General features: G+C 34.2%; 1 protein-coding gene across 3 annotated transcripts in view; it reads right to left on the minus strand.

Moving 5' to 3' along the window:
- Positions 1-8337: 8337 nt before the first annotated feature.
- Positions 8338-27617, minus strand: part of TMEM161B (transmembrane protein 161B) — a 72226-nt gene continuing 52946 nt past the window's right edge. For 2 of the 3 annotated variants that reach the window (XM_043593265.1, XM_043593267.1), the window contains 7 exons: positions 21196-21347; positions 20614-20674; positions 19986-20126; positions 17155-17268; positions 14935-15109; positions 13774-13870; positions 8338-12343 (listed from right to left, as the gene is read on the minus strand). In XM_043593265.1, coding sequence (XP_043449200.1) covers positions 12066-12343; positions 13774-13870; positions 14935-15109; positions 17155-17268; positions 19986-20126; positions 20614-20674; positions 21196-21347 — 1018 coding nt within the window. In that variant the 3' untranslated portion in view covers positions 8338-12065. The remainder of the gene's footprint in view (positions 12344-13773; positions 13871-14934; positions 15110-17154; positions 17269-19985; positions 20127-20613; positions 20675-21195; positions 21348-27617) is intronic. The other variant, XM_043593266.1, reaches the window with a different exon arrangement.

A 27617-nucleotide genomic window follows, 5' to 3' on the forward strand; every position in this document is an offset into this window, starting at 1 on the left:
GTCTGCTTTATACATTTAATGTTTTCTACTTTGTGTCCCATTAGTAACTCAAGGAGTTGTAGACTCTGACACAGACCATCTCTTTTTTTCCTTGACAGACTATCTTTTTTCTTCATCTTACAAATATGGAATCCTACTAAGAGCAAGTTTATAATTCAATTCCCAGACTTCTTAAACAGTGGTTTAAATAAGGTTTCAGACAGCTGCCACCATATCAGTGATTGGTGAATCTATCTTTTATTTCAATATTATTCCAACTATTAAGTTTGAAATTTCTGCCTTGATTACTCTTAACATTAAGAGTATTGATAACTCTTAACATCTTGATTTTAACATTCAGCCAATTCAACTACATAAACTCCAACTTTCAATGCAGCCTTTGTCCTTCATAAAGTTTCCCCTAAAAATCAAATTTACACTAATCTCTAACAAAGTACTTACCATACTGTATGGCAATCATGTCTCTCAACTAGATTAGGAGCCACTTCAAGGCAGACTGTCTTGTTCACATTTATATGCATAGCACACATTATAGTGGCTGAGAGGAACCATTAAACGTTTGCTGGGCAAACTAACGCACATTTGAATGGAGGATATACTCACTACAACATACACTTAGGGTACAGAGGCATGGCTATCAATGAGAACACCTGAAATCTCACTGTGCTTTTTAACTGCAAATGTCTACCCAGGGGCACCTAGGTGGTTCAGTGGGTTCAGCGGTCCAACTTCAGCTCAAGTCATAATCTCATGTCATGGTTTGAGAGTTCGAGCCCCACACTGGGCTTTGGGCTCTCTGCTGTCAGTGCAGTCTGCACAGGATCCTCGGTCTCTCTTTCGCTCTACCACTCCCCAATTTGTACTCTCTCCCTCTCAAAAACAAACTTTAAAATACATAGATGTATTTAAGTTAAAAAGGGGGGGGGCCCTGGGTGGGTTGGTTGGTTAAGCATCCAACTCTTGATTTCAGCTCAGGTTGTGATCTCATGGTTCGGGAGATGGAGCCCCACATCAGGTTCTGTGCTGACAGTGCGTAACCTGCTTAGAATTCTCTCTCCCTCCCTCTCTCTGTCCCCCCCCCCCACTCCGCCTTGTGCTCTCTCAAAATAAATACAAATAAAAATCAAAGAAATAAAATAAAATAAAAAATAAATGCATTACCATACAAGGTAATAGCAGTTGTAGAAGGTGAATGTTTAAATTATTTTCAGGTAGCTTCAAAAGATCAGTGGAGCTTACAAATCTTGTAACCTAGGAAGAAAAAAACTTACCTCACTCCACCCTAAAACACAAAACCCATGATTAACCTTTTTGGGTTCCATTATAGGCAGATTTCTACCACTTTCTGAATCCATTGACCTGGGCTGCCCTATTTTCCAGGGCCTTCATTTTCTACCTAATGAGTTGATAATCTGACTTTGGAAGATCCTGGAATTTCCTTTCTCCACTGCATGGATGTGAGATGAGATTGTGGGAACTCTTTCATTGGTTCTTCTGCTTTTATTTCCTCCGCTCAAGGGTGCCAGAAAGTATCAGATATGTATCTAGACTCTTCAAATATGTAAAGGTAGATGTAAGAGAAATACTATAAAGCAACAGTATTTGGCTCTACACAGCAGGGAGAGAAATTTTCTGAAAGATTTCAGGAAATGAACTGAAAAGGGCGGTGGCTCAGATTTTTTTTTAATTTCAGGGTCTAATAATGAACTCTTACTGAGATTGTATAGGAGTAGACCAAATTTGCTATTAGCATCAATTCAAAGCAAAAGATACTGTAACATCACAAACTCTAGAAACAAACTTAGGATAAAGAACAAATCTTTAAATTATATCAACTTAGCTTCATGAAGAATATATTATATTGTCCTATTCTCCTTATCTTGCTGCATTAAGAATAAGCACTCCATTGCATTTAGAAACCTATGACCTCTATTCTTCCTCAGTATTCCTGGAGTCTAATATTTATGTAACTTTAATAAAACTGTAGATAAACTTCACATATATTTTAAAATAAACTTTTTATTGTAGAACAACTTCGGATTTACAGAAAAACTGCAAAGGTAGTACAGAGAGCTCTATACACTTCATACCTGGTTGCTCCTATTATTAACATCTTAATATTATTATGGTACATTTATCACAACTAATGAACCAATATCAATATACTGTTATTATCTAAAGTCCATACTTGGCTCAGATTTCCTTAGTTTTTACCTAATGCCCTTTTTCTCTTTCAGGATCCTATCTAGGATACATTAGATTTAGTCATTATGTCTCCTTAATCTCCTCTTGGCTCTAAGAGTTTCTCAGAATTTCCTTCTTTTTGACATTCTTGAAAAGTTCTGAGAAGTACTGGTCAGGTATTTTATAATATGTCCTTCAATTGGGACCTCTTTCTGGTGCTTTTCTCATGATTATACTGGTGTTATGGGTTTGGGGGAGGGAAACCATAGCAGTAAATCATCATTCTCATTATATCACATTATTAAGGGCACATACTACTAACATAATTTACTGATGTTAACAACTTGATCACTTTGTTAAGGTGAGGTTTATTAGGTTTCTCCACTGTAAAATTAGCTTTCCCCCCCCTTTCCATACCGTACCCTTTGTAAGGAAGTCACTAGGCAGGTATTACTATGCACTACTATGCTGAGTATTCCACTGAACACATGTACCGATATGTTTGTTTATTCTACTATAGATGAACATGTTATCTGTTTCAGTCTGGGGCTCTTATGAATAAAGTTGCTATGCGTATCATATCTTTTTGTGGATTTATTTTTACTTATCTTAGGTAAACATTTAAGGGTAGAACTGTGGGGTTGTTGGGCAGCTGTATTCTTAGCTTTATTAAAAGAAAAAAAAAAAAAAAAACTACCAGAAATACACCTGGCTGGCTCAGTTGGTAGAGCATGTGACTCTTGATCGTGATGTCGTGAGTTCGAACCCCATGTTGGACACGGAGCCTAACTAAAAACAAAAATACTAGAGCTTTTAATAAAGTGATTGTATCATTTCCAATGTAGTTATAACACAGAGTATGAGAGTTCCAGTTGCTTCATATCCTTGTCATCATTTAGCAGTGTCAGTTTTTAAATTTTAGCCATTCCAGCGAGTATATATCACTATCTCATTGTGATTTAAATATGTATTTCCCTGATGACAAACAATGTTAAGTGACAAATCTTTGAAAATATATGTGAATGGAAGGCTGTCTCTGAACAGACTCTTCATGGAGAATAAAAAATCTCCAGTAAAAAATTAAAACTCGGAAGCTGGGCCTTCTACTTCTGGCCATGGTGAAGTTAATAGGGATCAGATGTACTCTTTCATCTTAGAGAACTAAAAAACGGAACGAAATACATGAAACAACAGTCTTTCAGATATTGAAAGGGCAGCAGAGGACCGTGATCCCTGAAAGAAGAAAATTAGGAGGTGAACTCTGCTCTAACTTACTAAAGCATTGAAGCCACAGCACAGGGAAGAAGAACCTAAACTGAGCCCAGTGGTCTCCCAGAGATGACAGTTTTGTGAGGAAAAGGCAACTAAAAATCAGGGAAGAGGAGCGCCTGGGTGGCTCAGTTGGTTAAGCGTCCAACTTCGCTCAGGTCATGATCTTGTGGCCCATGAGTTCGAACCCCGGGTTGGGCTCTGTGTTGATGACAGCCCAGAACCTGGAGCCTGCTTTGGATTCTGTGTCTCCCTCTCTCTGTCCCCTCCCCTGCTCACGTTCTCTCTCTCTCTCTCTCTCTCTCTCTCTCTCTCTCTCTCTCAGAAACAAATAAACATTAAAAAAAAAAATCAGGGAAGAGTATCAGAAATGAGAGCTGCAGAGGGAAAGCTCTGAGATTGGCAAAGTCCTTTCATGTCTTCAGCTGAGTGTTGATCAATGGATTCATCTGAGGAAATCACCCAATGCTAAGGAAACAACCCCCAGAAAGGAACAGGCAGAACAATCCTTGGGACTCAAATGGGCTGGGATAGTTCCTGCTCCCACAAGTCAAAGTGGGCACTGGTGGAGTACTCACAAGGGTATTTCCTCACTAGTGGGTAAAAATTAGCACCAACTTAAAGATTACCCTTGTCTTAACGACAGGCCTCGAAAGAATCAAAATTGTCTCCTAGTAATGTAGCTGCATTCCAGAACAAGGCTCAGAAAAATTTAAAGAAATACAAAAATATCCAGTACCTAACAAGGCAAAATTCAGTGTTTGCCATCCAGAGATTTCCAGGCAGGCAAACAAATGAAAAAATATTGACCCACAAAGAGAAGAAAAATCAATCAACAGACACAAGTTCCAAAGTGACACAACTGATAAAATTACTAGACCAAGACATTGAATCAACTATTATAAACTTATACCCTATACGTTCAAGAAAGTGAAGTATAAACGTGTTAAGGAGAGACATGTATGAAATATAAAACACCCAAATTTAACTTCTAGAGATTAAAAAAAGGTCTGAGACGAAAAACACACTGGATGAGTTAAACATCAGACTAGACACTGCCAAAAAAAAAAAAAAAAAAAAATTTAGTGAACTTCAACATATAGCCATAAAAACTATCCAAAATAAACAGAGAGGAAAAATCATCTAAAGAAAACAGTGTCAATGAGTTGTGGAAGAAATTTACTTTTTTAAAAGTAACAGACAAAAAGGTTTTTTTTTTAATTGCTTTACAACCAGCAACAAATATAGCTTAATAACTACAAACATGGTACTTCTAAGAGGTACTCAAATGAAGTGACAAGACCAGAAAGTGCTCGCTCACTTAAAATGTGAAATTAAAATCCACTCCTTCTGCCAAGAACTTTTAATACCCTCAAGCAGAATCAGAACTTAAAGAGGCAAAGAAAACTATTATCAAATTTATTGCTTATGTCTTCTCATGTAATTGAAAAACCTTTTATGCTTGATAGTGCTAGTACTTAACATTTTAAGTAACCATCCTAACTTTTAAGAATCAAACACTCTTTTCTTTCAACACATTTGTCTGCAAGAGACAACTTGCAGTCAAAAAAACTGTAAAATGCAACAATGCATCGCAATTGTATTTGAACTTATTTCCTTAAGATGGAAAAAATGTTCAGTCTTTTAACTTGACCTGAGATAAAAACCTGGTGATCTAAGAACGTCAACAAATTCAGTAAAAGAAATATAACAAAATTATAATAAGGATCATCATATTAAAACTGCTAGCGTTTGGGGCACCTGGGTGACTCAGCCAGGTAAGTATCCAACTCTTGATTTCGGCTCAGGTCATGATCTCACAGTTTGAGACTGAGCTGAGCCCCATGTCAAGCCCTGTGCTGATAGCACAAAGCTTGCTTGGGATTCTCTCTTTCTCTCAAAATAAATAAACTTATAAAACAACAACAACAACTCCTAGAGGCTGAGTACTTTTTCATGTGTTTTTTGGTCAACTGTGAAGGGTCTACTTAAATTTCTGGCCCACTCCTTCATCTTTTTTTTTTTTTTTTCTTTTTTGGTAGTTGTTTATATGTCTTGAACACCAGTACTTTGCCTCATGTTTGCAAATATTTTACCTCATTTTACCTCATGTTGTGACGTGTCTATTTTCTTAACAAGTTTTTTGATGAGAAGTTTTAAATCTCTATGAAATTTCTTTAATCATAAACAAATTTCGGGCAACTGGGTGGCTCAGTCAGTTAAGCATCCAACTTTGGCTCAGGTCACGATCTCATGGTTCATGAGTTCAAGCCCAGTGTTAGGCTCTGTAATCTCCCTCTCTCTGCCCCTCCCCGGCTGGAGCACTGTCTCTCTTTCTCTCCGTCTCTCTCTCTCAGAAATAAACATTAAAAAAATTTTTAAGCAAATTTTGATTATTGCTTGCATACTAACAAACCTTTGTCCACCCTTAAAATTACCAAGCTATTCTGACTTCCTCTAAAAACTTCATGGTTTAATTTTTCTTTTTAATTTTTTTAAAGTTTACTTATTTATTTTGAGAGAAACAGAGACAGTGTGAGTGGGGAAGAGGTAGAGAGAGGGGGAGACAGAGAATCCCAAGCAGGCTCCGGACTGTGAATGTGGAGCCTGACATGGGGCTTGAACCTACGAAACTGGGAGATCACGACCCAAGCCGAAACCAATAGTCGAACGCTTAACAGATGCTTAACCGACTGAGCCACCCAGGGACCCTGTATGGTGTTAGTTTTTACAATGAGGTATATGGTCCCTCTTGAATTAAATTCTGTGTGTAGTGTGAAGTACTACATACTACAAATGAAGGATTGAGGTTCATTTTCTGAACCGTGACTATTTTAGTGACAACAGTTGAAATGACTCCGCTTTCTCGATTGTTGCAATGCTACTCCTTTAAAAAAAATTTTTATGTTTTTATTTTATTTTTGAGAGAGAGACAGAATGCGAGTAGGGGAGGGGCAGAGAGAGAGGGAGACAGAATCTGAAGCAGGTTCCAGGCTCTGAGCTTTCAGCACAGAGCCCAACATGGGGCTCGAACTCACGAACTAGGAGATCATGACCTGAGCCAAAGTCGGATGCTTAACCGACTGAGCCACCCAGGCGCTAGCAATGCTACTCCTTTAAAATGTCACTACTTACATAACAAAAACTTTTTAAGGTTAAAATCTGTTAAATAAAATTTGTTTATTCCTATAGTTCTGTTTTTTTCTCTGATGCTGATATTCAGTTTCAACAGACTATTCAGTTGACAGAATCTCAACTTTAGACATCAGGCACTTATCCAAAACTGGTACATGGACTATCTACTATAATGATAGAGATTTAAATACATGGAAAAAGTTACATTTCATGCTCTAAGGAAATGATGGAAACAGAACAAGTAATATATACACATAAATGCAATCACAGTAATTCCTACAAGTTAACCACTGCTACTTATTTAAAGTAATTCTACTAACATAGTTTCATTTGTTTAGTCTTCTGGAATTTTCTATTCATAAATATAAATTGTTTTCAAGAATTACAGAAAGAAAAATGCATTCCAAATAAATAAATAAAACAGATGTTAAAGCTAACTTCTATAGAGCACTATTTTAAAAAATACATCTCCTTCATTTTTAGTACTTTAGCAGTAGGTACACTTGATTTACTCAAATTGTGTTATCTATTTAAAATTTCGATAAGATGTTATTAATTCGAATTTTTCCTCAGTCATGTTACCCGTTGTGTAAATTACCTTTGTGTAACAGATTATCTGACAGATTAAAGAACTGGTGGGTAAAATCTGACTGCCAAATGGACACATCATATTGCTCTAGGGTCCTGCAACTCATTTGAAATCCTGAGTCTTTAAAAGTTCTACTGAAATAAAATGTAAACATGTTTGAATTAAGTTAAAAAGCACCTGACAGAAAAACTATAACAAGTGGACTCAGGAGATTACATTTGTTACATGCTTTACTGTTCATTAGCAAACAAGCAGCATTTAAATTCCATGCCTATAATCCTTCCTGTACAATATACCAACCTGAAAAGCGGACTATACAATATTGTCCATCTCTTCTAAAATTTCATTAGGGAGCTCACAAATAGCAAAGTACGAGCAATCAGGGTGTTTTGTCAACCAATGAACTACAGGAATAATAAGAAAAAAACACTATGGTGGTTCTTATCTCCTGCAGGTCATTACTCAGAAATTACCTTTTCAGTGAGGTTTTCTTTTAATCCCTACCCTCCAACCTCATATTCTCCCTTCCTGGATTCCTTCCCACTCATTAGAACATATCACTATCTAAGGGAGTCTGGGTGGTTCATTTGGTTAAGTGTCCCACTTTTGTTTATGGCTCATGTCATGATCTCACAGTTATGAGTTTGAGCCCCACACCAGGCTCTGTGCTGACAGCACGGAGACTGCTTGGAATTCTCTCTCTCTCTCTCTCTCTCTCTCTCTCTCTCTCTCTGTGCCCCTCCCCAGCTCACAAGCATGTGCATTCTCTCTCTCTCAAAATAAACATCACACACATACAAAAAAGAACTTATCACTATCTAATATGTCCTACATTTGACTCATATTCATTTTGCTACATTCCTACATCAAACTCTATGTTCCTTGGGGGGGAGGGATTTTGATGTTTTGTTCACTGCTGTATGTAGAGCAGTTTAGGGAATATAAAATGTACTCAATAAATATTTTCTGAATGAATAATTAAATGAGCACAAAGCAAAATGTTCCTGGAGAAAACACTCTTTGTGAAGTAGTTTTTAACAAACAGTAAGTCAAAGTCCTCTAACACGATCTGTAACCATTCCTAAAGCCAAAAATTGCTCTTTATCTTTCTCACGCTAACACGAAGAGAAACTGCTATCAGATTTAGAAAAACACAGCCATACATTTAATGTAAATTCTTTATTTTATGATAAAATTGAGGTCAACAGTGACGATAATTCAATTCTATTTAATTAGTATAGGTTGAATGCATAAGAAGTGCAAAAAATAGCTAATTGAAGGCAGAAACAGGATGTTTCCTGGTGTTTAAATTAATATTCTTTTCACAAAATTATGCTGCTTCTCCTTATTTAAGACAATGAACAGTCTTTGGCCAAGTGGGAGAAAGGAGAGGAGTAACCACATAAAGGGATTCTGAGGGGGAAAAAAAAGGAAAGAACAATGAAATAGAAAAAGACACACCGTCTGAATCATTAAAGATAGGCCCATCCAACATTAACAGTTCGTAGCTAAAAAGAAAGAAGTTCAACTAACAAAAGACAAGCATAAGGACAGGCTCAATCTGGTTTTTCTTTTTCTTAGGAAGAAATAAAATAAGTAAAATGTTTACCACTTTAAAGAAGCGAGAGGTTGACATTAGCTTTGTGATCATCCTTAGTGTCCAGGTCAGAGTTTTCATGGCATATAGCCAGCTGAGTTAGAAACCCAGAGTACAGACATAATGAGAGGAGTAGGAGTTAAAAGATGATACTGTAGAAATATCTGAGATACTGGGTTCATGGTCTAGGATCATAAATGTGTTTAAATCTGATTCTTTAAGCCACCTAAAGCTCTGTGAAGATGCAGGATGATCCACATTCAAAAATCACTTAGTTTTATTTTGCTGAATAGAGCCATATACCATGATAGACCATTTTCAATTATGAGATGGCTCAGAAAGTGTGTTTGAATTCAGAGAATGTTGAGACCCTATGCTTTTCAGTACTGGGAATTTAATCTTTCATTTGAAAGAATAAAATCTATCCAGTGAAGTTCCAATTATAGATTTCATAATGAATTCTACTTATTGCTTCCTGGACCTATCAATTCCATTAATGGATGAATATCTCTTCTGAATCATAACTCAAGAAGAAATGTCACTATTTTACCAATGATATTTATATCAGAAACAATAAGACAATGAGCCCATTCTGCTTGGATGCGTTGGTCATTTATGCATAGCAATTGGAATTCTGGGGAAAATGCCAAAGATAATCAAACTGCATACGGATATTAAGATAAAATTATATGCTTTTCATTTCAGACATTTGAATGGGGGTAGGAGAGAGAATAGAGCTCTGATTTTTATAGTGCAATGGGCAGGGAATAGGGAGGCAGGAGTCAACAAATTATCAAATACAATTCTACAAATTATATGAAGCAAGATTGTAAGGATTCCTAGTTACTTTAACAGAAATGTAAAGTAACTGACCTATGAAGCATTTATATTGACCAGAATCCAACATAAAAAATAAAAGAATTCTACTGGCCTAATTAACAATATTAAAATATTATTTGGAATCATACATATATATAAATAATTATGTTGTACACCTAAAACAAATAAAATGCTATATGTCAATTATATCTCAATTAAAAATATTGTTTGTTTTACATAAAGTACAAACCCTTTACACTTACGAACAGAATTTGTGTACAAAGACAAGATGCTTAAATAAACCAGTTAGTAGTTGTAACAATCTTTCTCTTTAAATTTGTTTGGAAAGAATTAAAAAAAAAAAAAAAACCAAACCCATTACTTAAATTAATGTGCAGTTTGCAAACGTTCACAGTATACTTAGGGAGAATTCAAGTTTAAAAAGAGTGAATCAATAGTATTTCAGAAATGCATGTTATTTCATCCAATAATAAATTCTATGCCTTTTTCCCTCCATATTACTCTACCACAGTACAATCTTTGAAACTCAAAACAGTAACTTTAATTCTAATTTTTAAAATGTAGCTCTTTAATAAAAATCGTTATAAATATCAGGTGAGGTTCTTTTCAAGTCCAACATATCAGAACTTTCACATAAAAAATAAATGTCATAATCTTGTTATAAATGCTGTCATCCTGTTAGAAGATCCTTATTTTCATGGATTCTGTTATCTTAAGATGTATTTGGAATGTTTCTTTTGGAAATACACATGAACTATCATTAGGCTATATTAACAATTCATTTCAACCAAAGAATCTTATCCAATTTAAGCACTTATTACTCAGTCATATTTAAAGTATCAGCTAATTACAAAATATTTAGTCTGTAACAAAAGATAGGAATTTGCTGTATTCCATTATTTGAATGAATGTGAACCACAAGCCTTGGAAGGAATTCCAAAAGAGCTTCAAAAGTGCTTTCAACAGTGATAATAGCACTGAAACAATAACATTAACATGTAATCTCAAGACCTTAACATGGAAGAACATTTACCTATAAATTCTGTTAAAAAACAAAACAAAACAAAAACAACACACACACAAACCTTATTTATCTCTTACATTCATTCCCTTTATAACTGAAACCCTTAATTTTAGGTTTTACATGTAAAAAGCATCAAAAAAAATTTACTTTTTCTTTTCATTTCATATGAATTTATCATTCAAATTACCTGAATTTCATCCTATCAAAAAATATTAACATTTCTAATTCTAAACACTATGAACTTAAAACAAATCCTACTTAACAATGTTTAAATGATTCCTGTAGATTTGGTTAGTGGGAAAGTTTCTGAGTTTTGAAAAGTGATAAAAAAAAAAGATTTTTATTTGGGAGAAATCACCTAAGTACTTATATAATTTTAAGCAGTCTCACACATAGGCAACGCAAATAAATTGCTTAATCTGATGAACTTTCAAAATGTATTTTAATCTCATTCCAAAAAGAAAGAAAATTTCTAGATACAAAGACATCTCATTCAGTCACATTTAATATACATTCAGCAACTTAAAATATTTAAGGATTCAATATTTTCATCTTTTATAATTTCAATATATTATATATTTAATATATAATATATATACAATACATACAGGTAGTCAGCAGGATTAAAGTAATTTTTTAAAAGTCAGATCAATATTGATAAATATTTTTAGACTATTAAAAGGACTATATTTAGGATCAAAGAATAAAATAAAATATGGGAGTTCCAAGCCTAACAGCAAATGTTCATATAGCCAATCATTTTAAAAGATCCCTCAAGTTGGATAAAATACATTTTAAAACAATACTCTTGCTACTCTCAAGCAGCAATACTTGTAGATATTAACCATGTACATCTCCATTAAATTTAAAATTACTATGCAGCTTTCTTTACTGTAATATACAGTAGCTATTTCTTCCTTTCTGTTGGATTTTGCTATTGTTGTTATTTGAAGAGTGACTAATATATTACCAACAGAGGTGACTTTAGCTCCTTTCCCTCCTCCAAAGCATGGCTCAGTTTGAAGATTGTTCTATAGGCAGCCACTATGAATATTAACAGTACCATTATACCATTAAGAGCAATCGATCAAGAACTAGAGTCATATGAGAAGTTTCAAAGACTGCTGGAGGTTTCTGTAAACCAAGGTAATCATAAGTATTACCTCTGTAGATAGCCCTCTCACCATCAGTTAATACAAGGAGTTAAAATTCCAATGCCACAGTATAGTAGTTAATAATCTACTCTGTAATTTTAAATATTATACCATTGATTCACCCTGAGAATACAGAGGAAGCATTTAAAACAAGATATGCTGATATGTCTTTTTCCTTTGTATTTGCTTTCTTCTAGTTTCCGATAGCCCTTCAAGGGCACAGATATTTCAATTCAAAGTGTGGCTTGGATATCCTTTTCTGTTAACGGAGATTCATGCCACAGTCAGATACTGGTGATAGAAAAGCCCAAAAAGGCTTGTAGAAAAGAGACAAGCAGCAATCCACCAGGTCAGAAAAGACAGAAGTCCCCGAAAAAGCAGAGGAGTGAAAATGTTTTTTAAGCTGCTCAGTGCCACTGTTATTTGTGTAACAGTTACCTTCATCTTCCCATCAGTAGATGGCAATTCAGAGTAAACAGAATTGGAGGGTAGACTATTATCCACCGGCAAGGTAGAGATAGATTCTGGATAAATCCCCCAGGAATGATTACCTAGAAAATTCAAGACACAAGTAAAACTTGAACAATGACTAATTTCAAAGCTTCTAATTAAAAAAATAAAATAATTTTTTCAACTTATACTTGAAATTGAGAACAAGTTTAGTGGTACAACAAATTATTTCACGTTGAAAATAAAGTAAAATAACCTTTCTACATACCTGGTAAAAATTCATTTAACTTGACTAGACTACAGTCTGGCCTTATCAGTAAAAGTACACATAAAAAGCCTAATTTACTTTTAATTAACTGCAGTAAAATCTGGTAAAATAATAAAAACATTTTTTTCCTTGTATAATACATTAATCAACTACCTCTACTGCAGTGACAGGGACAGACTCAGTAACTTCTTAGAAATCTTTTCTACCTCTACACTATCAGAATAAATTTCTTTCTCAGAAACTATCTACGATTTCAATGTGAGACACTATTAATAGCTAGCTTCCAGAAACTTTTTCATCATATATTTTACTATGTTGGATAGGATATGAGTCACATAATTTATAATTGAGCTACTTCTTTAGGTTCCATAGATTCCTAAAGGCCATTTACATCTGTCATCAGCTCTATAGTATCTACTAAGCACACCCAACTAATACTGCTAGTTCCTTTGGGCTTCTTAAACCCCCACACTGGCTTATTGCCTGATCTAAGCAAAGGGAAATGGTCAATAATGGATAGCTCTCAAATAACACCACACAGAAACTTGATAGTTTAGTGAACAGACTTATGGGAGAACTTTGTTCTTCCACTGAGAAATCTTTATCCTGTCAATATCTAAAGTAGACCTCACTACAGGATCTTGCAATTCATATAAATATACAAGGACCTTAAAATAATTTAAACGTTAGGCACTAACAAAAATCTTATATCATCCTCTTACAACACAAAATAACTAAGACCAAGAGTGCTCATTCGAGTTTCTCAGTAAATTTTGGAATTAACCTTCAGCAAACAATTCTTACAAACAAATAGAGCATAATACTGTAAAACTATATGGACTTGAGTTTTCAAATCCAAGATGATGAATCAACTTCCACAGCTCAAAGTTTTCCATGTTTCTTCTTAAAACTTTTGGGGCACCTGGGTGGCGCAGTCGGTTAAGCGTCCGACTTCGGCCAGGTCACGATCTCGCGGTCCGTGAGTTCGAGCCCCGCGTCGGGCTCTGGGCTGATGGCTCAGAGCCTGGAGCCTGTTTCCGATTCTGTGTCTCCCTCTCTCTCTGCCCCTCCCCCGTTCATGCTCTGTCTCTCTCTGTCCCAAAAATAAATAAACGTTGAAAAAAAAAAATTAAAAAAAAAAAAAAAAAAACTTTTACAGAAAACAATTTTAAGAGGCCTATTTCTTTGTAGGTGACAAAAAGCATTATTAATTATAGGCAGAAAGGAAACCGACACCCTTTCTTGTCACCAGGGCATGCCTACCTAGTGTTTTCAAAAGGAGAGTCGTGTGAAGCAGCATTACCAGAGGGGCCACGTACTGCAGTGCAATGACACAAAGGTAATAGAAGACTCGAGCCACCTGCAAACAACAACATCCTTAAGTGTCTAATATGGTGAATGTGTTATGGGTGAATTTAACTTTCATGTAATTATCAAAATGAATTGCTTAAGAGATAAGTAATTCCATCTTGGGAAGGAAGCTAAATGCTAATAAGTCTACACTTCATTATAAATGCCCCCAAATGGACTTCAGAAAGGCTTAGTTGGAAAATGAGTTTTTTAAAATGTGAAAATATTAAAATAAATTCCTTAAAAATAGTTCTTCTTAAGCGATTAATATAAATTGGAGAAAATAATCACTTAAATTCAAATGGCATATTCAGTTACATTTCAAATATAAAATAAAATGCTAAAATCTCTAGACAGACACCAAAAACATCAAATAAAAATAACATGCCGAGTCATTAACCCCTCATAAATAAAAACATTAAATCCCCATTCTATATGAACATACTCAACTAAAATTTGAGGTAAAACTATAGAGTGTGAAAATTTGTACAGAAAAACAAAAGAAAAGTGTTTGAATCTTGATACATGTCCCTGACTATGAAAGAAGAGTGAAAAATAGGGGACCCAACATCAAAATTCTAAAAAAGACAAGATCAGGTTATATAGATCCAGTTAACTATAATGGTGCATGGATTCGTAGCACTTTCCTTCTCTGGAATTCACATTAAGTTAAATGTTTACATTTCATGTTCAAATACTTGGAAGAATGTTAAATGGAATTAATTTAGTCACTAAAACTAGTGTTTCCTACCTCGCAAGTCTTAAAGGCTAGACATAATATATTGTAGTATTTTCCAAATCAATTGGGGTCCCATTTAGCAATAGTAGACATACTATAGCTTTGCAACCCAAACTGTATGATACTTAAAGTACTAAGGCAGGAAGAGGACTTGAGATTCTTTCTTCACTTCGCCCCACAATCAGATTGAGGTCTCTTAATATGTATCAATTTAGGATTATACCATTTATTTTCGTTAAGAGTATGATGGGATGAAATTACTATTAAAGGAAATCAAAGGCTTTGTTTTCTTACAGTGTTTGTTATTTTTATTGTGACTAGAGTATGAAACTTACCATTTTCTGTAGCTCGACTGTACTTATTCGCCCTGCTTCTTTCTTCATCTGATCCACACATTTCTGGGCTAAGTTTAAGTAAGCTTGCAGGTGACTGCGCATCATGGCCAACCGCAAAGCACACAGCAGGATTATTAGCCAGAGTCGCAAAGTATCAAATGTAGCTTCTGTCATTCTACAGGTCAAAAAGTTGATATGGTGCTCTCAAAAACCAAAATATGTTAGCATCTAGTTAAATATGTCAATTTTCACCATATAAAACACAGGATATTTATACGTAGCTACAGTTGGAGATATAAAACAAAAGTATCCCACTATACAACAGCCTTACTATAGAATACTTTGACTTGCACAATAGAACTAGACAGATAAATGGATCATGAAAGTAATGTAGTAACATATATCTACAAGAAAAAAGCAGAAAGTACATGGGATCCTCTTTATCTACCCTTGTCTGTGAAAAAAAATTGGTTGTGAAATGGAGAGAAGTGGAGTGCTCTTAAACTGGAGAGTTTAAGAAAAAAGGAAACTATAGGGGACTACATGTGGAACTACCAAGTCAACAACCCATGCCTAGAGTTTTGTCTGATTATACAGATATTTCAATATGACCTCTCTGCTGAGCTCCTGACTGGGATCATTGGAAAACCAGTAATTCTGATATATTATGAAGAAATCAGATGGCTCAGAATCCTCTCTATCAAGTCATTTAACCTATGTGCTCAAGCTGGCTCAGCTGTGAGCAATTCCTCAAGACTAAGATGAGGGTTCCAGGTGAGAAGATGTACCCTTATGATGCTTTTTCAGAGGATTTTAGAAAGAAGAGGTAACTTCTGATGTCCTTTTGTGGTTTAATGTTTTTAAAAGACCATGGTTTCTGCTTTGATAAAAGGTAACACTGTGAGTAATTGGAAAGTAACACCTAGACCATGCTCAGCATCTCTTTTAATCTCTAGCACATATCAGGTGCTTAATATAGGACAGTGAACTATGTGAAATTACTTTTTAAAAACTTTGTGAATCTTTCAAGTTAAAACTACCATTAAGACTTACTTGTATGGGGGGAAAACATTACAACTTCAAAAGATACTTCCCTAGTTCATTAAGATTAACTCTTAAAAAAAAAAAACAAAAAACCATCATGGTCATCACTGATTGAGTACTCCAAGACAAATATGTACCAGGATCTAAAAGAAATACATTAATATAAAATGTATACTGTGTAGTCAATGACTAGTCAAGGTTTTCCACTTTAATTCTGGTGAGGCAGAGCAGTAAAGGAAACATTTATTAAGCACTTACTTCCAGCTGGTTGCATTACATGTATTCTTTCATTTAATTCCAATGACAACTTTGTGAGGTAGATACTATTATCTTCATTTTCCAGATGGGGAAACAGAGGCTCAGTGAAGTTAAATAATCTCCCTCAAGTGACAGTTTCAGTGAAGATCACAACTGGGGTTTGAACCAGCTTTGTCTGATTCTTTCTATTACTCTAACATGGTTCCACAAGGTTAATGAGTTAATATATCAAATGCAGTTATTAGCACCTTTTAATAAATTGTTTCTATGTTTCCTTACTGTCTAGTTCTGTTAAAAGGGGAAATATAACCTAATATTAGTTAATAATGTTAAGGCATTATTTTTAAAATTTGATAGGTATAATGATAATATTATGTCGGAAAATGCCCTTATTTCTTAGAGGTGCATACTAAAGCTCTTAGGGATAAAAATATTAGGCTTCTAATTCACTTGAAAAACTACTGCATCAAAAAACAAACCAAAAAAAGGGGAAGCAAATATGGAAAATATCAACAACTCTTATAATGGCTGAACATGAGTTTCCATTTGTACTACTCATTATTTCCTCCATAATTTTCACAATTAAGGGGGGAAAAAAAAGAACTGCAGAAAGTATCTTAAAAACAGGCCCCAAACCAGAAAAATGCCAGGTAACAACTAGACATGATGTGAGGAAGCAGAAAAACTTACAAGTGTGCAAGACAATATTGGTGTGGATTAGTAATTGTTCACATTCATAAAAAGGTTAAATGATGATTTGCCAGTAGCTTCAGTTTTAGAACACATCTTTTAGCATTTCTATTTATGTTTTAAAAGTACAGTGTCCTAATATTATCATTAAAAAACTTAAATACAGAAAATACCATTTTGAAAAAGTTATGATTCAATAAGGAAACAACACCAAATACCCATACTTACAAAGGGACACTTTCTTTACCCAGTGGTGGGTTCATAATGTAGTCTTTGGTGATTGGTTTAACCCAGAGCAGAACCATAAATAAAGGAGCCAAGAAGTTGATATGAAGTAATGTTCTGAAAGTATGTAAGAAAAAAACATAAAAATCCAGGAATAAAATACACTAATAAACTACAGGAACTTGGAACTTAAAAAATGAGGTAGAAACTTATTTTCAGTATTCTGTAATAAGGTATTACTGACATCATTATTTTTTTTTATCCTTATTACAGGACACTGATCTGAGCCCCTGCAAAACTACCTCATTATCTGAATTTTTCAGATGAGAACATTTAGATTCAGGAAAGCTAAGTGACTTGCTCATGGGAGTATCACAGGTTAAAGGCAGACCTAGCACTAAAATCAAAATCTGTTCAGTTCTGTTCTAGTGTTCTTTAACAATCTCCCACGATATCCCTGATTTAATACACAGGTACTTAAATGATTCCCTAACTTTCCACAGTCAACGAATCCAATGGATTTTCAGTATACAGGCATCATCTTTTGATACTTTTTCAGTGCAGCTAAAACAAAGTGCCTCCTTACTATGTATAAGAAAGAAACAGTGTTAGCAAGGTCCAAATACTAGCAGGCATAGGGCACATGGAACCTACTGCAACAACTTACACATAAGGAAACTTTCAAAATGCAATGATCATGTATAATGTTTGAATAAGACTATTAAAATCATGATTCAAATATTTTTATTTCCTCATGACATATGATGAACATGCCTGAAATTAATTTCCCTATCCTGTATGTACCAAGGAAATTTACATTACTCCAGAAAACCAAAATACCTGATACACTAAAAGGTTTTAGGTCTGAATTATAATTCATTGTTAATTAATGTTCTAAGTTTGTATCCCACAAAGGCAGATGACTACTAAAGACAGTTCTTATTTTAGAAAAAGACAAATTCTTCTGCTTTATTACCATATATTGCTTCATGATTAACCACAGTGAAGGGCTTAACTGGACAGTTTTAAATACATACATGCAACATTTTAAAATCATCACTACAATGCAAATGACAGTGACCTGTGTGAGGAAACAGGCCTGGGTCAGAAACCCATGAAAACCTGACCGAAAAAGGTGGAACTCTGGTTCTAAGCTCTGGCATGAAAACACATACTAGTGCCTGGTGGTGGGGGTGAGGTGGGGGTGAGGAGAATGCCGCGCTTTGTGCCAGTCCTGCTATTCTCACAACAGAACAAGCTTGCCCACACTCCTGTATCATGGCAGAGTGCTAAAACACGATTGGGGGCTGCAATGAACTGAAAATAAAGCTCCCAACCTCAAAGGGAAAAATTTTTTTAAAAAGAAGCTACATTTTACTGAAAAGGAAACGAAGATAGGCTCCCTCCCAACCCTAAACTACCACCAAATGCTTTAAATGTTTTTATAAAGTGATTCTTTCATCCCCCAGCCTGGGTAAACCACCGGGTGCGGGGGAAGAAAGCAGCAGTATTCAGCAGTATTAGGTATGCAGTGTTGCTAGGGAACACTCTAGTATCAAGGAGCAGCCCACAGCGGTTTCAGTAGCTGGTGAAGGGCTCCCCTCCACCCACCCTTTCAGCTTATTTAAATCCTAACACTGGGGTTAGTGGACTGAAGTGTGTGTGTAGAGAGGAGGGGGAGAACCAGGTTTTGTTTTAAAAGAAGCCATTAGAGAGATGGATGGATGTTGGGAGAAAAGCAGGATGTAGCCAAGAGCATGCTGAGTAAAAAGGAAGGGAAAAAAGAGGGAGGAAGAAGTGGTTACTGGGAAGTGAGAATAAGTAAACACACACATAGAGCATATGCCGAAAAATAGAGGTAAGGAGAAAACCAAAAAGACTGCAAAATTAAAATAAAGGAAAATGACATAGGTAAGAGAGATAATGTGAAAAGACTAGAGAAACAATTTCATTAAATACAGGGTTTTAAAGAACAGAAATGTTGGGACAAATGATCACTCAGAGAAACTCAAAGATTATATACACAAATATCAAAATGGAATATTCTCAACTTGGGCTTCTACTGCAAAACATGAAGACAAGACGGAAATTTGGTCTGGATATGAATTCAGAGAGATATAAACCTGTCGTTCTGCCAAGGTGTCTAACAGTCAACAAAAAACATCTGTAACAACCACAAAGAATATGGTAAATGGGTTTTGAACTATATGTGGAGACTCAAATATTATTTCTCCATTTGAGAACTAAAATAGGATTTGGCAGTTAAAAGCAATCTATGATATTTAACACTGTACAGTATCAGCAATCTCCAAATAAAATAATGTATTATTTTAACAAGGGTCTCATAAACAGATCAATAATTAAAAAAGAAAAAACAAAACTTATTTCTTATGTACAAAGTTTTAACTTTCAAAACAATAAAAACATTTTAAGTAAAAAATTATTTGCATAAAATTATTTACATAAAATTTAAATAAAATATTTTAATTAAAATGTTCTGATTAAAGAAAATTTCCACAGATCCTTAGTTCAATTATAGGGAGTATTTCATAAACACTGACTTCTGACTTAAAAAGAACTAACAGAAGTACTGACATTTCCATTTTAACAAGTGAAAAGGAAATTGAGTAAATGATACATGTTTTTAAACATAGGACTTAAAATTTAGAAGTGAATAAAAGAAACCTGCTTCTAGAAGAGGAAGTAGTATGACATCAAACGGTTATTTATTAATTTTTAATACAATAATTTATTATTTCATTACAATAATATACCTTCATTAAGATGGAAAACATATATTTATCTGCATGTGCTTATGTACATTTTCCGCTTACTGTGTAATTTTTTCTGTTGCCAAATTCAGGGCATCCAGATGCATTTGAGCCAGTCGTAATCCAGGAAATGTCAAAAAAGCCCCAATGAGTGAACAGAAAATAGCCAGGAAAAATTTGAAGGTAAGTTTTGAAACAGGACCCCTATAAATAAAAAAATAAAAATAAATTAAAAAAGTAAGAAGTTCTCTAAGTTAACTTTCTAGGAATTGCCTTTCTTCTAATCCATTATGTTACAAACCACAATAACTAATAAAAACTAAGTAAACTTTTACAAAAAGAGTTCTCTTACTCAATTATAACGAGCCATATTTGGGTGAACTATAAACTAAATCAGGCCTCTCTAGCCACATTGGTAACAACCCAACCAATAAATTCAACATAGAATTTGATATACAACTCAGTATAAAGTTATTTAAGGAATTAAACCAAATAAGAATACAAATAAGAATTCTATGAAACATACTAACTTTATACACATGTAAAAATTACGAGCAAGGATATTTCTAAAAGGGACAATCTACTTAAAAAGAAATCCTCACAGATTAAAAACAAAAAGCCACAAAATGCTGTTGTACAAAAAATGGAAAAATTAAAATTTAAGTGATACTTAGTATTTTTAAAAACTTACTGAGATTCTAAACCTTGCTTTTCAAGAAACTGCATCGCACTATCTGAAAAATTTGTAAACCCTGCAGGGAGAGAAAAAAAAAATTCTTAATACAGAATCTTTCTTTGGAAATAAAATGTTAGAAAACAGAACATCTTAAATGTTGAAGTGACTAGCTTAGCTCTTTCATGTGCTAATTAGTATGCCATAATGCAATAAAATTTGGTTATTAGCAGGAACAGTCTTTGAAAACATCCCTTTGATATTTGTACATTCCATAAGTGTGCATAAAATTTGCATTAAAATTTGCATCTTTATCTATGTGAGTAAACTTTAGCACTGTAGAAACTTACTTAACTGTAAGGAAAAAAGGGGGAAGGGGGGCATTTTTGAAAAAAGGTAACAAAAAATTCAGCTAAAACAACTACAAAAAAGGAAGATCTTATTTAAGAATAATAAAAGTTAATTATTTAGGACATTACAGAATAAACACCTCAACCCTAATTTTAAAAATGTATCAGATATAAAAATTAAATAATGAAGTAAAAAATATTAACATTTGATAAAGCAAAATTGATTTTTAAAGTAATTTGAAATGATTACCTGTTTCGAGTCCAAATTCCAGATAGTTTTCTGTTACAATCAAGACTGCCATTGCTTTCACAAAGAAAAAAAATCCAAAAGTAACACAGACTGATCTTTCACCACCATCTTCAACTTTAAAATAGTGTGTAGTTAATGAAAATAGAACTTTGCTGCAGAAGGAAAAGTTCAGGAAAAACCACAAGTAACTTTGTGGGGAGTTAAATACAACCATCTTTACAGGATTTGAACTCCAGTAAAATCTGACTACAACATTTTAATTCCACAACATCATTATCTACAAGGTACCCTTTGGAAGGAAGTGACAAAGTAATGAAAATCTGATTAGTCTTCCAGGAAATAGGTCATAAAAACAAGCAAATTTTAGCAAAGCTTATAACATTTTTAAATTAATGAAAAGTGCATACACACATTAAACTGTGTAACTAGGGAAAAAATCTATTTCTATTTTATCTGACTCAAATTTTACTGGGAGAGTATTACAACAGTTTTATGAAATAGGTTCTCAGTGACATGAAACACCAAGGTAGAGGTTATTTTAGGGAGCTATCTTTTATTGGGCATGTTTTTCAAGTAATTTAGAATTAAACACACAAACACACATCACAGAAATCTGCAAACCATCCAATAATTCAAAATTTGAGAATTAGTAATAGCCACTGGTACACTGTGTTATCTGGGATCATCATTTCACAGTACCATTAAACAAAAAACTCCAGAGAAAATAAATTCTAGTTGAGCATTCAAAAACAGCCAAAGGTTCAACATGCTCACCTATCAAAAAAAAAAATTAAAATGGTTTAATCTTATACAAAAATATTAAAGAGATTATTTTATCTGAGCCCTTCCCACAACTAACTGACCAAACCAGTGGATGATCCAAAGCTAGAACCCAGGTTTCCATTATATCAAATTGTTCTCCTTGAAAGCATAAACCTGCCAAACAAAATAATAAAGTGCTTGGCAAAAAAAAAAAAAAAAAAATCTAGAAAAGCAACTTTTACATCAACTATGTGTCAAGCATGACAAATAGTAACAGCTGTAACCTAGTATTTATAAGTGCTAGGCCTTACCAATTAACTCATTTCACTCTCACCTTAACCAACTATTACCATTACTTTATATATTTAAAATTTTACTGGCACAAAAGGGTTAAGTAACTTGCCCAAGATCACACAGCTAAATTAGAGGAAGCAGGGATTTAAATCTAGGTGATCTGAATCCAGGGAGTATTCACTTAACTTATTATACTGCCTCTTCTAAACTGTAAACAGCACCTAAGTTATATGGTAGTTGAGTAGTACCACTTGAAACCTTCTAAAAATAGAGGTGCCATGCATGATAGATGTGAATAGTTCAAAGCATTCTCATAATCAGAAGAATCCTTCTTCATGAAAAGTTAAGAAAGGGTAAGAACTCTCTTCCATGTTTCTTAAAAAGGTATTCCTTTCTGCCCTATTTAAAAATGGTTAATATACTTATTACCCATTCTCTATTTCTTTTGGATATTCCCTAGGATACTGGGTATAAATGGAGCATCACAGCTACACTAGTTAAGGTCACTTATCATAAAGTAAGACAATTTAAAGTAATAAAGATAGATGACTCTTTGGCATTTTTCAAAAGGAACTTGAAATAAACCTCCACCAGAATGCAAAGTTAATTATATCAAAGATTCTTATCTCTTGTTCATTTCTGTAGTTAGAATGCCAAGAAAAATGCTGGCATATAGTAGGTACTCAAACAATTAGTGAATGAATTTTGCCATAGAAATAATGTTTTTACAAGGTAGTTTAGGTAAGCTGAAATAGTAATGAGTCTATGCTTTCAGGGTAAAATAGATTTTTTGAAGAATGGTATCAAAAACAACACTGTTTCCCCGGAATAATATACTCAAAGTAAAAAACAAAGCAGAAAAAGTTTTAGTCTGGGGCACTTGGGTGACTCAGTCAGTTCAGCATCTGACTTCAACTCAGGTCAAGATCTTGCAGTTCATGAATTCGAGCCCCATGTTGAGTTCTGTGCTGATAGCTCATACCCTGGAGCCTGCTTCTCCCTCTGCCCCTCCCCCGCTCTCTCTTCCTCTCTCTAAAATAAACATTAAAAAATTAAATTAAAGTTTTAATCTAACGATCTGTTTTTTTCATTGGTAATAACAACAATATAAATTATTTACCACCCATGGTTACGAATTTAAAGGATTGCCTGGGTTTTATAAAGGCTATGACTTTGTTTTCCTAAGGTTTATTTAGCTTATAGTTCCCCCTTTAAAATGTCAAAAAAAAAAAGAAAAAGAAAAAGAAAAAAAGTACAGGGGCTCAGCCAGTCCCCCAGAACAGTGTGTGGGTATTTTGTTAACACCCTTTACTAACCTCATTTTGTCAAATCATCCCCTTCCTGCCTTTCACTGTTCTCATCTTGGTTATTTGCACCATAGCTCATCTCTCTTTCACACAAATCTGTCTTTTTCTTAAATGCCATGATGCCAGATAAATACTTCTGTGATCTATTTTCCTAATCACGTATTAGTATTAGTGTTATTTTCTCTGAAAAAAATATAGTTTTGTATGCTACTTTATAGATCAAATGAATGTTCATGGGCTAATATTACAGGTGGAGATGCCACTTATAGCATTATTTCTCTAGAAAAATATTTTATTTCTAAGCATTTTTTAATAAATTTTTAAAAATGCTTATTTTGAAAGAGAGAGAGAGGGAGGGGGGTGGGGAGGACAGAGAATTCAAAGTGGGCTCTGCACTGACAGCAGAGAGCCAGATGCGGGGCTCAAACCCAAGAACCGTGAGATCATGATCTCAGCTGAAGTCAGATGGTCAACAGACTGAGCCTAAACATTTAAGAATACAATCTACATGTTAAGTTGGGTACTGACTACCTACAAAGTGCTGTACTAGAAATTAATTTCAACTTTTTAACCTACTTCTTCATAGACTATATTATTTACAATGCTACATTCTATAAATAAAGTACCTGATTTGCTTCTAAAGACCAGACAAAACCAGGTAATAGAAAGCTCGATGATAATCTCTAAACTTTTTTATTAAAAACACCTCTGCATGTTTTCATGTTTGCTATAATGAATACTTGCTTTAGGGTACATATAACCAGAATACAATTATAGAACTTTAGCATACACCTTCTGAAGACATTTATCAGGCATTCTAAATGTCTTCTGATATCCACTATAACTCAGGCTAAACATATACTTGGTTAGGTATCTGAACAAATTACTTCTTTAGTGTAAAAAAATAAGACTAATAAACAAGCAAATGCCATTAGTTTATAATTATTACCCACAGCAAATATTCAGCACCCTAACAGAAAATTATCCTGCTCAATTTAAGTTTGTAGTACTCTGGTTATAGAAATATAGAGAAATCTGAAACTCTACTGAAGAAAAAAGCTAACCCATGCAAGAATAGGTATCAGTTTTCTATGATATTCAGCATAAGGGAGAAAGGGGAAGCTAAATTATTTTTATAAACCTTCAAGTCTTATAAATCTGCAAAACCAATAATCTCTGCAAATTAAAGTAAGAATTTCAAAAGTGATATTTACTTTGCACTTGTTATTCTGCAATGCAGTATTTTGTGATATTCCATGTGCTATTCCTTCATAATTCTTTCTAAAATCAGCTAACATTACTGTACAAATATTCCCTAAACATATTTGTCAATCCTCTTTCTATATTGGCTACTAAAAGCTACTAAATCATTTATAAACAATAAGAGTATACTGCATCCTTGCAGAAGTTGGCACGACTTTGTAATAATAGTCAGCTTAAGTAGAACTGTTAAATTGATAGGATGTCAATTTCAATTAAAATGACTAACGAGGGTTTAACAAAGCACATTTAGGTTCTGCATCATTTTAAGATGTAATGTGAATTATTTTTAACTTTTCTACAACTTAATCACTACATATATCTTACCACTATTTTTTTCTCCATTTCTATAATGCTCTCACATCAAAGACAAACACTGGTAGTCCATGTTGCTTAAAATAAAAGTCTTTCCAAGGGGAAAAAAATAGTAAGATTATATACCCAAGACAGGACCCTGACAGTAATCAAGAGTCTCCAGTGAGCAGAAATAAAGGCAAGGTCTGCAACACCATCAGTGCAAACTTCTTCCATTAACCTGGGTGAAAACACATTGTTTGCAATGAAAGATGCTTCTGAGAGGAGCCAGCTGTGTGTGCATGCAGAAAAAAAGTTACAAAGCATTAATCTAAACTACCTTGTGGGATAGTTTTCTAATTAACCAAAGTAAACACACTGTAATTTAAATTTACATTATGATTTATTTTTTAGTGGTTCAATTACTAAAAAATACAAAGTTAAGACTCCTCTGCTTAAAACTTCCTAACTTCTCAGAGAAGAAAACAAAGTATTATACATGTAACATTCTATTATACCATTATTTTTTTAAATTATGCAATTTTAAAGGCATAACCTCATTATATCTATGATTAAGTGATATTCATCACTTCAGTAAGAGCTGAAGCCAGGTTAAGTGTGAAATTTATGAAAGCAAATAACAACAACAAAAATCTGATTTTTCAAATAAATAGGACTACTGAAGCTTTTCGCCATGTAAATGGTATTGTGTCTTATAATGAAGTAGAGAATCTATCTCTGAGCACCAAGAAAGCAAGTTAGGAACAACTTTACAAGTCTTTTAAACTTCCCCTTAACTTTCAGCTTTTAAGGAGTGAAACACAAAACACTGCTTAAGAGTGATGGTGAAATTCTAGAACACAGATGCTCAAATTTTTCCCTCTAGGATATTCTGAATCTGTGTTCCTTACTCATTTAACTCTTCTCCATTACTTAAAAATAAAACAAACAAAGCTCGTGGTTCATTTTACTAGTATCAAACACTACAGGTCTACCTCTTCCTTGGCATAATAAGAGCTTACACGTTGGGGGAGAAAAAGGAAAGAGGAGTAAGATTAAAAAAGAAAATACACCCCCACCCCCTGCAATCACAACTGAACTGCTTTTGAGAACTAGCTATCATATCTCCCACTGCCTGAGAGACCTAAGCCCAGGCTGGAAAAACACTGCTTCATTTTTACTGAAAATGGATACAAGAATCTGGAGATAATTTCCAACTCCTTTTACAATGAAGAAGAAAACAACACTTTAGCCAATTGGTATCAAATGACCAAAATGAAATTTCTCATAGATTTACACCCACTGCAAAACTCTGTTACCAAAGAATAATTAAATTACAAAATATGTCAACACTAAAGGAAAGAAAAAAAAAAAATTAGAGGCAATCTAATCCAGGCATGAGGCATAATCTTTCTTATATCACTACTACTTTAATCCATTTAACCACAAGCACCTAAAATGTTATAATTTCTGCATCCTCAATTCAAATTGAATACTAGGATGAATCTTAAAACCATGTATCCATTGAGTCCCAGATTAGAAATGTTCCCATAACCCACAGTGTAAAATATCCAGAGTATTCTGAAATGTATTATGATCTGGCTATACCCGTATGTTCAAGCTTCCACTTAAATCAGAATGCTGTATTTACCATCTCCTAAATTTCACAGCTATATTGTCGTAAATCATAACCCACTAGCTGAACTACCGTATTCTCCTCCCTCTACCTAGTCAAAGACTCAACTCAAGCTCCATATGCCTTATGAAGCTTACCATTAATTCTCCAGCCGAGACCATTCTCATCATCTTCTGAACTCAAAGCACTCACTACTGTAATTCATTTGCTATGTATATCATGTGCTATCTTGAACTACAGTGTAACACAAATGGAAAGAAAGCATTCTCTAGATCTAGACTGCCTGGATGAATCTTGGTTCTACTGCTATTATGTGATCATCCATGTATAATTTCTCTGTGCCTCCAATGTCTTCACTTGTAAAATGCAACTAATACCTTTACCACCTCAGAGGGCTATTTTGAATATTACAGATTTCTTTGTAGTTCTTGGCAATAACTTGTTTTCTATATAATGAAATAAAATACTAAACTTCCAATACCAAAAAAGTAGTATGGGAATGTATACTAGGACAAATAGATTATATAATAAAAAATTAAGTTATTTTTACTTCAGATACAATTCCCAATTACGTTTAAATCTTTTAAGCTTTTCCATGAAAAGCTCATCTAGAAGGTACAATTCTCTATAAAACACAACAGTGTTGTGTCAGGCTGAAAACACAGGTATGAGTTGACCTCTGTATAAGTAGAAAATGGATGCCCAACTCTCCACCCCCTGTGCAGCCAAGTAACAAACTTCACTCTGACTCCAGCAGAAAATGAAGATTTAGCCTCTGAAGAAAGTGAATCTGAAGTACAAAATTTATGGGCACCTGGGTGGTTTAGTCAGTTAAGCGTCCGACTCTTGATTTTGGCTCTCAGGTCATG

This window comes from Prionailurus bengalensis, chromosome A1 (assembly GCF_016509475.1).
Source record: "Prionailurus bengalensis isolate Pbe53 chromosome A1, Fcat_Pben_1.1_paternal_pri, whole genome shotgun sequence".
Lineage (NCBI taxonomy): Eukaryota > Metazoa > Chordata > Mammalia > Carnivora > Felidae > Prionailurus > Prionailurus bengalensis.